Source organism: Dermacentor silvarum, chromosome 6 (assembly GCF_013339745.2).
Source record: "Dermacentor silvarum isolate Dsil-2018 chromosome 6, BIME_Dsil_1.4, whole genome shotgun sequence".
Taxonomy (NCBI): Eukaryota; Metazoa; Arthropoda; class Arachnida; order Ixodida; family Ixodidae; genus Dermacentor; species Dermacentor silvarum.
The window spans coordinates 155,631,147-155,645,838 of record NC_051159.1 but is presented as its reverse complement, the minus strand read 5'-3'; the positions used below and the strand labels follow the sequence as shown (position 1 = coordinate 155,645,838).

The 14,692-nt window shown below is 45.1% G+C and overlaps 1 protein-coding gene and 1 long non-coding RNA gene across 29 annotated transcripts in view; both read left to right on the top strand.

Moving 5' to 3' along the window:
• LOC119456284 (neurogenic locus notch homolog protein 1-like) overlaps positions 1 to 14,692 on the top strand; it is a 183,577-nt gene that overhangs the window by 106,814 nt on the left and 62,071 nt on the right. The window contains exon 13 of one of the 28 annotated variants that reach the window (XM_049669664.1): positions 1,827 to 1,991. The exons of the other annotated variants lie outside the window; for them this stretch is intronic. Within the exon in view, the coding sequence (XP_049525621.1) occupies positions 1,827 to 1,991 (165 nt within the window). The remainder of the gene's footprint in view (positions 1 to 1,826; positions 1,992 to 14,692) is intronic. 28 annotated transcript variants of the gene reach the window in all.
• On the top strand, positions 10,717 to 14,578 carry LOC125946431 (uncharacterized). Its single transcript, XR_007467583.1, has 3 exons — positions 10,717 to 10,755; positions 11,531 to 11,566; positions 14,467 to 14,578. It is a non-coding gene; the product is annotated as an uncharacterized LOC125946431 (long non-coding RNA).

Sequence of the window (14,692 nt, the reverse complement as noted above, 5' to 3'; positions counted from 1 at the left end):
TTATACAGGAAGACATCGACATCCTGGCCATTAGTAACATAAAAACTTATTTGACCTGTTTGTATAACTTTTTATATAACTGCTCATAATTGCGTTTTATAATTGTCTTTGTAGCTGCTCATGTTTTTATAATTCAACTGTAAAACAAATTGACGTGTAATTGCTGCTCTTAGGAAACTTATAGGTTAGTCAAGCAGTGCAGGTGCAAATTTTTAAGGGCTCCGTGTCGCAGAAAATCCGGTGTCGGCATCGGCAGAGTTGTCCGTGAGCGAAAATTTCCGTATATATTTAGGTATATTTATATACCACGCACTGCTATATGACATGCGATATATTCGGGTTATATTGCCACACCATTCTATCCACTAAAGTTGCTCCTACTTTGCCTTACATTCTTGAGCAAGTTATTCCTCGAAATTTTTAGAATGACAGCCCACCAAACAAATCTCAGTTAAACAAAATACCGACAGCGCATGTCCTTTATGTTAAATCTCCTCACACTTAAATATTAAAAGTGCGAAAGAATAACAGAAACCTGAAAATGAAATAACTTTTCGTGTCGCTGTGTACTACCTCCGGGAATGAGCCCACGCAAGAGGTCGCGTTTCTACCAGAAAGTGCGCATTCGTGCATAGCGTTCGTCGACAGCGTTTCCCGGTAAGCATTACAGTCACATAAGCTGCAGTTGACAAGAAGTATGAGAAGCAGTCAGGGATCTCTGAATGCTATCACGTTCCATGGAACTCGTAAAAGTGAAGCTTTTTAAGCGTCGTCTAAATTCTTTATTGCGATAGCAATTATATATATGGACATTCCAGGCACGTTCCTTCCGTCGCCTTCGTCGTCGTCGTCGTCGCCATGAGGTTCCGTGTAAAGTTCAAGGGCGATAAAATCGTCCCCGCGCGCCGTGTGCTGTATGTGCGAGTGCAGGCGTGCGAGAGTGAGCGGGCGATAATGGCTCAATCTCGCGCACGCAAGGGAGGAAAACGGGAAGGAAGCGCGCGGTCTTCTCGCGCGCACGCTTCGGGCGGAGGGTAGGGAGGGTGGGGGGTGTTCTACTCCGGCCGGCCGTGCGCGCCCGCCCTGGCTGCTGTATCTTGAAAGCCATCTGCGTCGGGGACAAGAGTTCGCCGTGCACTGTGTTTTCGCGGCTTAGTTAGCGTTGATGCGAGACGCAGCACTGTCAATTCGCTCAGTGCCACCGCGCTTCCTCACTCCAGCGTTTGGACAGCGAGTTTCCACGGTCATAGAGTGAGATGTGTTCATGTTTGCTTGTGCGCGCGTGACACCACGCTTCTTCATTTAGTTGGTATGCCTATGTTTACAAGTTTATACGGCCAGTAAAACTGCCATCCTTGACTTCGTATAGCTGGGGGGGGGGGGGGGGGGGGGGCTATTGGTAAGAGTCCACCTAGTGGACAGTCGATCCACTAGGTGGACACTTACAGAATAGCCCCCTGTCCACTAATTTGCTATCGCAATGGATGCTTCGCCTTCCGGACAAAACTGCGACTGTTTCTCTAGTCACCAATTTCCGTTGCAACATTGCATTATTTCTGGAAAAATATAAATTGCGTGATTGACTGACTAGTAGATTGATTAGTCACTTTTATTTCCGTCTTGACATAATTGAGTTAATAGTATAAAGGCAGCCACAATATTTTTTTGTTCTACAAGCGCTTGCTTCTCTTCCCTTGCTGCGCTTAATGACAAATGAAATGGTGGTGACACGCTAGCTACCAATGGTTCACATGGTGGCTCCACAACATCCACTTCCATACCTTTTTTTTGATCAAGTAAAAAGCAATATACTCATTTTGTTTCAGTCAACCCTGCAAATCAATGCAAAGACTTGGAGGCTATTGCCAAGGACTTCGGCATGGAATGCAAATATAACGAAAGCCATGGTACCACATTTTCCTGTGATAATGCCATAACCCAGGCCATAGGATCAGCAACACTAGACGGGATGCCTTTCGAGGTTTGCAAGCGTAAGTATAGTTTAAGGCAAAGAAATTTCCGTTTTTGCTGTCACTGCACTATTTGCAAGAGGTAGGCATTACTTGTTGCTGGAGCCTTTAGCAAAATTGCTCCCTTAACCAATCTGCTAACAGTTTTCCAAAGACAACACCATACCTTGCGCATCAATGATTAACAGCGCCCTACTGGACTTGCTGGTACATATTAACCCCAGTGTAAATTGATGAAGAAACGTTGTCACTGATAGCACCTGGTGATCCCTAGGTACTAGCGATGCAAAACTATCAGTAAATTGACTATCGATAGCATCGACAGCTTTTTTTTTAACTATCGATAGTGTAAAAAAACTATCGATAGTATTATCGATAGTACTATCTATTCTGCAATCAATAGTGCTACCATGGATAGTGAAATCGGTGTTACTATGGATAGTACCATCAGTAGTCCTTGTACGTCCTTCTATGTACGTATGTACATTCATGAGCAGAGCGCTGTTTAGAGCGCTGGATTGTTGTGCTGCGGAACAAATCATTGTGCGCAACTGCTGCATCAAGGTCAACGTGATCGTTCGTTTTTTTATATCCATGCAGCTTCAATTCAGTTCAAGCACTGACCTTGAAACCCAGCAAGCGTACGTGCTGAAGTAATAATTACATTCGAATTCAGCTCAGAAGGAGGCACGCCAAACGGTGCGTCTGGGGTCGCTCTTGCCAGCAGAACAAGGACACTTGCGACACTAACACTTTATCCAGAAACTGTACGTAGGGAGCATCTGCAGAGCTCGATAACGGGTAGACTGTGATAAAGAAGAGTCCTATCATAATTACCACCACCACCATATACCACGCACTCAGGGAACCTAGTTTATGCTGCAATGAGTTCACGCGGTTGATTTCATACTATCGATAGTACTATCAAAGCACTATCCATATCGCTATCGATAGTTTTTTTTTACCATCGATAGTTCTATACGGACTGAACTATCGATACTATTATCGATAGTTCTGCATCCCTAAGGCAGAATCAGTCACTTCGCTTAGTGCCTAGCTGAAACTACCCAATACAGGTACAGTCTGTTTCACACTTAGGGGAAATCTCGGAGCGCATTGCGTCGCGATGCGGCGAGCAGTGGAGTCGGGTGCCGGAAGCAGCTCGCGCAGGCGCAGACGGTCGAGGCGCGTTATCTTGAACCGCGTTGGACCGCGTTGATCGTCGGGAAGCGTGCTACATGTCAAGGGCAGTTCATCGTTACTGCGGGCACTGAGGCGGTAATGTTAACTAAACGTTGTGCGCACATTTTTGTGTTTCCTTGTCGCTGCGTATTACGGTAGCACACGCAGTGAAGAAATATGCGTGCATGCACTCAGTTTCTCGGCCTTTCGCTAGAACAAAGGAAGCGTGTTGTCAAAAGAAGTGTGTAGAACCCCATTTTTGCCAATGAAGGCTCAAAGGTTGGCGTTGCACAACGTTTAGTTAACATTATCGGCTCAGTGCCGCAGTAACGATGAACTCCCCTTAACAGTAGCACGCTTCCCGATGATGCGGCCAGCGTGCGCCGCCGTAGCAGTCGACGCGGTTCAAGATAACGCGCCTCGACCGTCTGCACCTGCGCGAGCTCGCGAGCTGCTTCCGGCAGCCGACTCCAGCGCTCGCCGCATCGCGATGTAACGCACTCCGAGATTTCCCCTAAGTGTGAAACAGACTGTACATACAGGCGCGGATCCAGGGGGGATGTCGGATGTCCTGACCCCCCCCCCCCACCCCCCCCCCCCCTCAGATTTCTGCATCACCCCCTCGCTGACAGGGGGATGGCCCTGTCGCAAAAAATATGGCCACCAGCATTCTTCAAAAGTATTTTTCGCGAGTACCAGTGGTATTAGCCATGTAGAAGCAAAGCTAGCTCGCTCACAAGCTTAGTTGTATTCCGTAGGGGTGCGGTGTCGCGATTGCCATAGTTTGTTTTTTTTTTTTTCTCATGAACACCTTGGACCTCCTGGCGCCGGCCGTGCCTTACTCGCCCCGTCGGTGGCGTCGAATGAACGAGGGGATCTCTCTTTTGCCAAGCACTCCGATGTCCGCGCGACCACCTTCGCGCCTGATCAACTTAGTTCCCCCTTGGGGTGTCATTGCTTGCCTCATTGGCTGTCATCGGTTTTGCGGCCAACCTGCTTAATGAAAGAGGTCTCTCGCTGAAGTGTTCATATATAAATAATAACGAACAGCTAAACTAAGAACTACGCGTAGGCAACATTTTTTAACTGTAGCACTCATTGTGATCACAGTTACACGTTGACAATATCCAGCACGAGCACAGTACCGTTCGTACGCTACAAGTTTTTCATTGTAACTTCGCAGTTTTATTGCTCTACATTAAGCATAGGAGGCTCAAAGCCGCCGGATCCGTTTATCTGAGTGGGCGTTCTCGCGGGGCGGGGTGAAGTCTCGAGCAGCGGCTCCGAAGTGGGGGAGCGTGACCTCAGCGGCCAACGCCAGCGCGCGGGCCTAGGATGGCGTCGCGTGGTTAGAGAAATGGGAGCAGATGCGCGCCTTGTGTAAAAGGATGACGTTGCGTGGGAAACAAAGCATGAAGACGCTGGCTCGCACTCTCGGCTACTACGCCACATCGTTCTTCTTGTTGGAGGCGTCGTGAGTTTTCATACGCTGTGATACGCATATCGTAAACAACCAGCGTAGTGGTTGCCTCGTTGGAGCGGAGCGTTAGTCCTCCAAAGCAAACGAAGGTGTCTCAGCCAAACACAAAAAACTTTCTTAAGGAAATCAAGGTGTCCCAACCGAACTCCAAAGACGGACCCGTCCTTATACGCATTTATAACGAACCTGCGACAGATCATCCCAAATTTTATTTTAAGAAACAATACACGCTAGATATACCGGGTGTTCAAAATTAAGCTTTATGGTTTTCTTAAAATTAGGCACTGAGAGGCACGTGAAGACCACCTGCGCAAATAAGTTATGTGCCCAGGGGGACACAAATTGAGAAGATAATTATCGCTGTCAGCAGCCGAATCAACTAAATTAATAAGTAACTTTTTATTGACTGCAGTAAGTGTGTATGTTTGTATTAAAAAGTTAGAGGCAGTCGTGTTTCTACACAGTTTCACTTGGAAGAATTCTTCTAGCGTGTCTGTGCTTCGAGATATCCAACTCCAAATTTTTAATTGTCGTTCGCATGATTACGCATGCAAGAGAGTGAGGAACGGCGCAAAGCTCCTCTCTGATGTGATGCGGCTGTTGAGTGCGGTGTTTAGTCTGACAACGCGGTGGAGACATTGGCAAAGATAATAACTCTCCCCCTTCTCCTCACGGCTGGCGAAATAAAAAAAAAATCGAAGAACCCGTAACCACTGTCGGAACACGCGACCATGCAGCCTGTAAACATGGCGCAGCTGCCATGCCGAAATAATGGCGCGAGCGGAGAAGCCGGAGGGCAGTGCGCGTGTGTAATGGTGACTAGACGACCGGGCATGGTCCTTGCCTGGGCCATGCAAATAAAGTGACTGCTTATTTCCAAGTATTGTAAGTTTTATTGAAATCAAGAGCAACTGCAGCATCAACAGCAGAGACCTTTTTAGCTATGCTAACGAATATTTCATATCGCCGCGTTAAGCTTGGTGTCATCATGCACAGATCTCATGAAAACACTCCACCCATCAAGATGTCAATGCCCTAAAAATGTTCAAAATGCCTCTCTTCCACAGCAACGCAAGGCATAAACCGCTTTCGCGTCGACTCGATAACTCTGCGCAGTACGACAATTGAAATTTGGAGGCGGATATCGCGGAGCATGAACACGCTAGAATAATTCTTCCGACTGATACTGTGTAGGAACACGACTGCCTCTAAGTTTTCAATGCAAACATACCGACTTACTGCAGTCGACAAAAAATAATTGTTCAATTTGAGTTAATTGGGCTGCTCACAGCGATAATTATCAGCTCACTTTGTGCCCCCCGGGCCACATAACTTATGTGCACAGGTGGTCTTCGTGTGCCTCCTAGTGCCTAATTTTAAGAAAACCATAAAGCTTAGTTTTGAACACCTTGTATTGAACACAGCCATGTGCTTGGCACAGCCGCCAAGCACATGGCTGTATTGGGTAACGTCCTTTTCCTATAAGCTCGGAGAAACCGATACCTGGCTTCGCTATAGGGCTTCTTCCTCGTTCGGAGGTTTTACGTGCCAAAACCAGTTCTGATTATGAGGCACGCCGTAGTGGAAGGCTCCGGATTATTTTGATCACCCGTGGTTCTTTAACGTGCACTACAACGCAAGCACACGGGCGTTTTTGCATTTCGCCTCCATCGAAATGCGGCCGCCGCGGCGGGATTCGATCCCGCGATCTCGTGCTCAGCAGCGCAACGCCTGAGCTGACTGAGCCACCGCGGCGGGCTACAGGTGTTGCTCTAGCCGTATAAAACGCGGGTTTATCGTGAGCAGAAACGGTGAATTTCGGTAAATAAGAAAGGCTACTATCATCATCATCATCATTGACAGAAGCTGACCCCCCCCCCCCCCCTCGGAAAAAACCTGGATCCGCCCCTGCCCGTACCGGTGTACGTAACCAACGCGCTTTACTAATGTTTTACAGTCCGCAACGCAAAACTGGACCGAAATTCAGAAACTTTTGAGGAACTCAGATCCAGTCATTTTGTTACGTCGGCAGTGCTTCTATATATCTAGGAAAATAAGCAGCCAGGATAAAAAATTACGGCAGAACTCACATCACGATCACTGTCGATGGTAATGAGCTTAGCATTGGAGCAGTGTAGCGATACACTGTAATTCTGTAGTCAAGTTTGTTTAACATGCGCAGTTATCATTCTGAGACGTCCGTTACTTTGGCTATATGGGGAATAATCAGGTATCCTCCCACGTTGTTATGGTGCTTGCGTGTCATAGTAGCGCTTGAGCATGGCAGAATGATGATTGTATGACGCTGACACGCGGCTATGGAATGACAAAGAATTACGTCGATGTAACGACAAATGCGGTATGATAACAATGAGATGACATTCTGAAATGATGACGATGGTATAAGGAACACAACGCGACGACGACATGAGGGCAATCGGATTGTATTTATTCATTTATTATTTACTGATACTATGATCCCCCAAGGAATTTTAGCAGGATGGAAGTGCAATATGTCAATGTACAAATACAGACAACAGAACAAAGCTGGTTGGAGTACATTGCTTTAGCAAACAACAGCGTTATTGAATAAAGCGCGGCAAAAAGACAAGTAATGAAGAATGCCATACTTGAGATTCTTACCGAAACAACAGAGGTTGGCAGTAAATAACGACAACGAAGGCTGACTAACTTTGATATTAGTCAATTTATTCGATGCAATCAGAATCCTACGAAAAAAGGAATATTTAGAACAATAGTTTTTACGCGGTATAAGAGAGAGAGGAACAAGGAGACGAAAGTCAGGGAGGTCTACCAGACGAGCGTCCGGTTTGCTACCCTGCACTGGGGCAATAGAAAGGAGGAATAGAAAGTGGAATGCGGGAGAAAGTGTACAGCGTGTGTGCATGCAGCAAATCGCCTTAAAATCAATCAAGTCTAAGTGACCCGCAGATACATTGGGCTGCCGTTATTCTGCTGTCTAAAGCTAATCTTGGCACTTCCCCATAGCTAGTGATGCGCATTAGATGCGCACGCTGTACTACGTGGGAATATATCGTTAAAGTAAGCCACGGTCTTTTTGACTTCAGTGCGAATAGAATGCTGCCGGTGAGCCATAATACTTACCCAAGACTTGCAAGCGCTCAATTGAGAGCATCCAGCACTTGCACTGCACTACGCGGTAGGGTGTGATGCTTAGCTGATGCCTATGTTTTGTGACATATCGAGAAGAAAATGTAATTATACCAGACATGTTAACATTGTAATGTACGTTTAGAAGCTGATATAACAATTGTAGTCAAGAAACTCGATTGCACTCTGTTAGTGCAGGCAAGTTGGCTCGTCTTAAAAGTTCTAAGATAATAGTTGCCTAATCTAGTACTGGGCGTATAACTGTTTTGTACGTTAATAAGCGAACGGGAAACGTGGACAGTTTTAATGTTCTCCCAAGAAAAAAAAAACAATTTACGACAGGCATTAGTGGTTACTTCAGCAATGTGCCGACATCTGATGATGACGACCGTGGCATGACCACCAGATGAGGAAGCTGCAGGGACGACGATGACATGATGACGAAGGCATCACGACGATTGATATGTTCAAGATAACGACTGCTTGAAGACGACCTCATGACGGCGATGGCATGAGAACGGTGCCATAAGCACGATCAAATCCCGGCAGCATAGTTACTATATAATGAAGAAGGATTGACGTCGATGCAACGACGAAGGCATTATGACGACGACGGCAAGATGACTAAATGGGATGATGTTACTGAAGTGATCACAATGGTAGTGCGATAGCTTTACGATGACGCCATTACGACCATGGTATCATGAGGACTGTGTGACGGCAATGACATGGTGAAGGTTGTAGGACAGAGGTAGAATGAAGACAGAACGGCATCACGACCCCGGTACGACGACTGCGTGACGACGACTGTACGACAGCGACTCAACGACGACGATAGCATGAGAACGGTATGAGGACAATGGGATGAGACGAGTAGAAGACAGCAATGGCGCAACGACTGTGCCACAAAGCCTGTATGATGAAGATGGGCTGGCAGCGACGACGGCGGCAGCACGAGCGGCGATTGCCAAAGCTGGAATGAGCCAATATGAGCACATGCCTAGCCGTGTCACCACGAGCACATACATAGTGACCCAAGCTGCGAGAACTTGGCCCACTGGGTTGGCGTAGAAGGCGTTACGGCGACGGTATGGCGAGAGACACGGGACAAAGATTAAATGACAACGATCGAATGACCATAACGGCATAAGGACCACGAGCGCTTAACTAGTTGTCGAAGCTATTACAACTTGGCCTACTGGGTCCGCTTAAAAGGCGTGCCGACGACGGCATAATGAGAGTCAGATGACAAAAGTGGAATGACTACGATGGAACAACCATGACGACATCACGACCATTAGAACATACCTAGTGGCTCAAGAAGTTCGACAACTTCGGTCATTTGGTCATTGTAAGAGGCTAGATAGAATAGATAAAATCGACAGATAGGTTCAAAATGCCTCACGTAGGCAAAAAATACTAATCGGATTAATAAAATACCAACTCAAATATCCCGTAAGCACTGTACTACAATATGGAGTGAGTTACACAGACGACAGTGTTAAGCGTAAAGTTACTCACAGAATCCCTATTTTGACGATGAGATGAGCGGCCCAGGTGCGGACACGTTGCGTTGGGTTTGTTGGCTGTGCATTATTTATTACCATCTATGGAAAACACGAACGCCAGAAAACACAGCACAGTGCCTAGCACCATTACCACCCTGTTGCATCACCCTCTTCTGGCGCTGTTGTCTAGCGCTCGCTCGCATTGAATTAGTCCAAAGTATATCATCATACTCTACCGGAAATATTTAAAAATTTGGCAGAAACCACCTCACGATGGATGTCGACGCTAATGCGATTACCGTTGAAACAATGTACCGACAAACTGTATCGCCACCGCCAAAATTAGTCATGCATGGCATGCGTGGAACTCGGCTCCTGTCCAGCTGGACACATTTTTCGTTTAGGACGCCACGCGTGTGGGTCTCGGAGGTACCACCACATGGTACAGCATGCCCAAAAAAAGCGAGAGAGAAGCCTGGTTGCCTCATGACGCGTTTCTTAGCGATCGCACAAACCGGCGTGCCATGCAGTTCCGAAGCCAGGCGCAGCCTTCACGGTAGCGGCGCTAGAAGGCACCGAGTATGCTTAGGCAATCGCGAAACTTGCGGGAAAGCAGTTGGTCGAGTGGAAACTAAGATAAGACAGACATGGTGAGGTTCCGAAGGAACGTTAATCATAAAACACTCATTTAAGAGCGTAAGTCCCGATATAAATAATGACTTGAGCACAATTGCATACTGATGGCATGGTCTGGGGACAATTAAATATGGTAAAATTCATACGAAAAAAAAACTGTATCATTCTGCTTTAGCCTTTGAAGTATCCTGTGTCTGCTTGTCATTTAAACTTAGCTGTGAATGGAATGTACCCTGAAGCTGTGTTGGTGTTTGTGCTCGTAGAAACAACAAGCACTTGCGTGACACTGTCTCAGATTCGGAAGGGAAAGGTGCTGTGTAGCGTGGATATTTTTGTTAACTGATATTGCTAGTTCCGTTAGTGAAAAGCAGAGTGGAATTTTATTTGTGCAGTAAAGCTTTTGAGTTTTGTCTTGAGAGTTCTATATTACATTAGGAGTTAAATAATACATTTGTGGACTATCTCTAATGTGTTAAGTCACAAGCACTCTTTTTGTTGGGATAAGAATGAAATATAACTATAGAGCTTTTCGTATTTCGTGATGACAGAACCAAAAAGTGTCCTAAAACCTACGCATATAATAAGTAATGCGAAAATTTGTTGTTGAGGTTCTTTTAACTGAAAAAACGTTTTGCATCCTAAACAGAGAGAGGGACGGGAAGTATCGAGAGAGTAATCTGTCTTTTCATTGAGAAGAAGGAGTTTGGTTGCGATTGTGCACTCTCTAGTTTGTATCCCGTTTGAAACCCATGTGCTATTGAACTAAGAATAAAATGTATAATGAAACCATGTTAATTATTTGTTCTAGCAGAAATCACAAACACTACATCAAGAACACCTATTAGTGGTAAGAAAAGGGGTTTCTCTTTCCTAAGATGTTATTGCTTGAAAAATCTGTTCAGTCTAATAAATAGCATCGGATAAATTCGTGCAAAATTCTTTCCACTTTTGCACCATGAGACTAAACTTGTCTCATGAGCAGCATAGGTGCGATTGCGCGTTATCATATACGCACCAATTTGCATGTTTACTCAAGCTGTGTTGATGTTTTGTACTTGTAAAGAGAACATACCACTGAAATTGGCAAAACAAGACATGTCTTTCTTGCACGTTCTTATTGACTGAAAATACTGCTTAACTCTATAAAAAAAGCATGTAGTGTCATTGCTGCACGACAGTTTTTGGCTTTTAACTGAGAGATATGTACTGCATTTGGATTAGAATGGGAGAAAGGGGCACTTATGCATTATCTACAATGTGCCACGTTTCAATAGCGTTTTTTGTTGTTGCGATATGACTTAGGAATACGATCAAACTGGGTTGTTATTTAGTGCTGGTAGAAACGCCAAGTGTATCAAAGACAATGCTTAAACAAGTCAAATAGATTTATTTGAAGTTGGTTAATTTTCGTTTCATGAAGCGGACAGTTGGGCACCTTAAACAGAAGGAGAAATAAGCGTTGCCTATAATATTGCGCGTTGTGTTGGCAAGCGTGTGTTTATTATAAACAGAATGGTTGTAATTGTAGGTTATCTCTGACGTATAACATATAGAGTGACATATTAGAATTCAACTAGCAATGAAAAGCATACTTAGACTGTGATATCATCTCGCGCTGACAGACATCACAAGCACATCACAGAAAGAGCCTACAAGTGGTAAGCAGAAGCTTGTGCTTTTTTATATTTTACTGATTGAGAAATTAGTTCAACCTATTAAACAGATGGACAGGGCACACTAATGTAAAATACTTTTCACGTTTGCATATTAAGGTGTGTGTTACATTAGGAGCCAAATGATCCCATTGTACAAGTTTATTTCTGTATATTGCACCACGTTTGTTTCGCAGTTAAGGGGAGTCTCACAAACGTTTTTGTGCGGTGGTGATGAAGGCCGGTGGCCTCTTTAGTATCAAAGTGCGTAATCAGATGAGCAACGCAGCCCCGGCGGAGGCCCAGCGCTACCGTATGTGTCAGGTGTAAGTGGGTACGCATAGCCGGATGCCGGAGTCGGATATATGAATCAACTTGTCGTTATACCAAAAGCAAACTGATGTTAGAGTAGTGTCTTTTTTTGCTATGGCCATTTAGTATGTCGTTACAATATCTAGGAAGTATTTAGCAAGCGCTGTCCGCAATCGAGGTTAGCCCCATAGCGCTAATTTGTCGGCGCGTAATTGCGGACAAGGGGTCAAATTTCGTTCATAATAAAAAAGGTGAGTCAACCGCGATTGACAATCGAAGAAAGAGGTCCTCTGGGGCGCAGTAATGTATAATGTGGTTTGGTGTTTGGAATTCATTACCTTGGGGATCAGCCCACATTTTAGGACTGCATTAGTTCTCGAGTTGGCTCATATTGTTTGTCGAATTAGCACCACACTTCCGATATCTGGTTTTAGGCGCGCGCAGGTTGAACGAGCGCATCTGAATTTTATTTTGGTATTTTTGGGCTGTTAGGCATTATACTGCTTTTATACAATTCTCAACGTTAGTTGCTGCATTTTTTTGGAAGCGTAAATTTGATGACTTTTTTTGTTGTCATACGTGCACTACAGAGCTTTAATTGCATAATTAGGCGAGGTGGAATTAGCCAGAATCTAAAGAAGCCCTTGCCTTAATAAGTCGTAGCGTATTCCCTACCAGACTGTGAGAACACGATGGCAGTTGCCGCTGCCGGCATATATAGCGAGCGCAGTATACAGCAGTATATAGTACATAGAGTATACAATGCTACGTTCGGGTATAATAAACCATATGAAAGGGTCGGTACAGTGAACAATTGTACGAAAGATACGTCTTTGCAAAGCCTTCGGTAGATTTATGGTATTAGCATAACAGACCTATAGGACTTTTGAATAGTGTAAGTATTCTCGTATGCAGAACAGCAACGTTATGCCAAGTGTATGAGTTGCTTGGCTTCGCATATATGTGTCAAGGGGATTTCTTTTACTTCGAGCTGCCAACGAAGTGCATATTGAAATATTGTTGACTTTTTAGTTAAGTTTGGTAAGTAGGAAATTGTAGTTCCTGAAAAAAAAAAGTCGCAGTGTCGCCCGAAACGCAAGGCATGGATTGAGGTAGCAAATTAGTAGACAGCTATACGAAGTAAGGATTGTAGTTTTATCGGCCGCACGCACTTGCAAACATTCGCTTACTAACTAAATTAACCGCACGATGTGACGCGTGCACAGGTAAACATGAACACATCTCGCGCAATGACTGCGCAAACTCGGTGTCAAAACGCTGGAGTGCGGAAGCGTGGTAGCAGCAACGCGCGAATTGACCTTCGTGGTGTATTTCGCTTGAACCAACACCTCCTTCTTCAACGCCAACCAAACGCCGAATGCACAGCACATACAAAGCTAACGTCACTCGGCGTTTTTTGTCCACATCGCCGATCGCTCTGAAGATGAGGCCGGCGCGGGCGCGCACTTTGTCCATGTTGTATATCGCTTTTACCATACGGCACCCGTGCGGTCGCGCTTTAAGCAGCAGCCGCCGGAGTAGAACGCCCGCCCTTCCTCGCCTCCCCCTCCACCCCCCGCCATGTGAACCGCTATCGTCGGCTGACCCTCGCAAGCTTTCACTCGCACATGCAGCGTAGGGCGCGTGGCGACGATGTTATGGTGTTTGGAACTTATACGGAACATCACGGCGACGACGATGGCAGAAATATGCTAGGGGGGTCCGTATACTTGCTATCGCAATACAATCTTTTATTTGTCTCTATGTGCAAGATGCGTATCTCCTGTTAAAAACCTGGGGAGGGAGTGTAGTGAGGAGTATTGGCTTACTGCTCACTGTACACCCCTTTTATATAGGTTACATGGGCTACATTACGAGTGTATATTTACATTCGCTGCTGCCACGTGGCATAAAGCATTACAAGCTCGTTTATATGGAAGAACAGAATATTACTTACACAAGGTTTGCGTTGGTATTTCGTGTTCGGAGAAAGAATAACCGGCTCAGTGACCACTTATAAGGAAGGCAAAGCTAAGCAAAACTTTACTAAGTGCATCTTAGACGGGACATATTGTTCGGCTTCTTATATAGAAAAAGTGTAATGGGCTTAAGTGTCGTGCACACCGTTAACAACACGAAGTTGGCAGTGCTTGTCTCTAGATATGTTAGTCTTTTTGCTCAGGTAGGATAAGCTATATGCTATAGCTGCACTTCTTTCATGGTCGCAGAAATGACAAGCCACTCCTTTACACGTGAAAACGGTAAGGAGAAGGCTGTGTTTCCCGAACGTTTTGTTTTTCGTTCAGTGAGTGAGCTGTCTGGCTTCTCGAAGAGAAGGGAGGCAGCGGTATTGTCGTAATACATCACAGATCGTTTTTGACGAGAAAATAAAGACGTAATATATGCTGATATTGTGACCGTATTTCACATCTCAAGCATGAGAAGTCCATCTCAAGGAGGAAACATAAAAATGCTGAGATCGCGAGGTTCTTTTTCTAGGGTTGTACTATAATTCTTCTAAATAAAAATTGGTGAGGGAATTAACTCAAGGCGATTGATGCAACCGCACTGAAATATATTTTTTATGTTATTAGCGAACAAGGATTCCCCTGGAAGTTATTTAAAGCACTTATTTCGTGAGAACGCCACTTTTTGCTTCGACAATAAGTACTAGTAGTCTAAGGGAGCGTTCGTCTTCTTTGCTCGAAGAAACTACATCCACTACAGCAAACGCACAAAGGATGGTAAGAGGTTCTTTCGTGAGTAATTCCACTACAAATAATGGTGGTAAGTAGATGACACATAAGCATGCTCTAGACA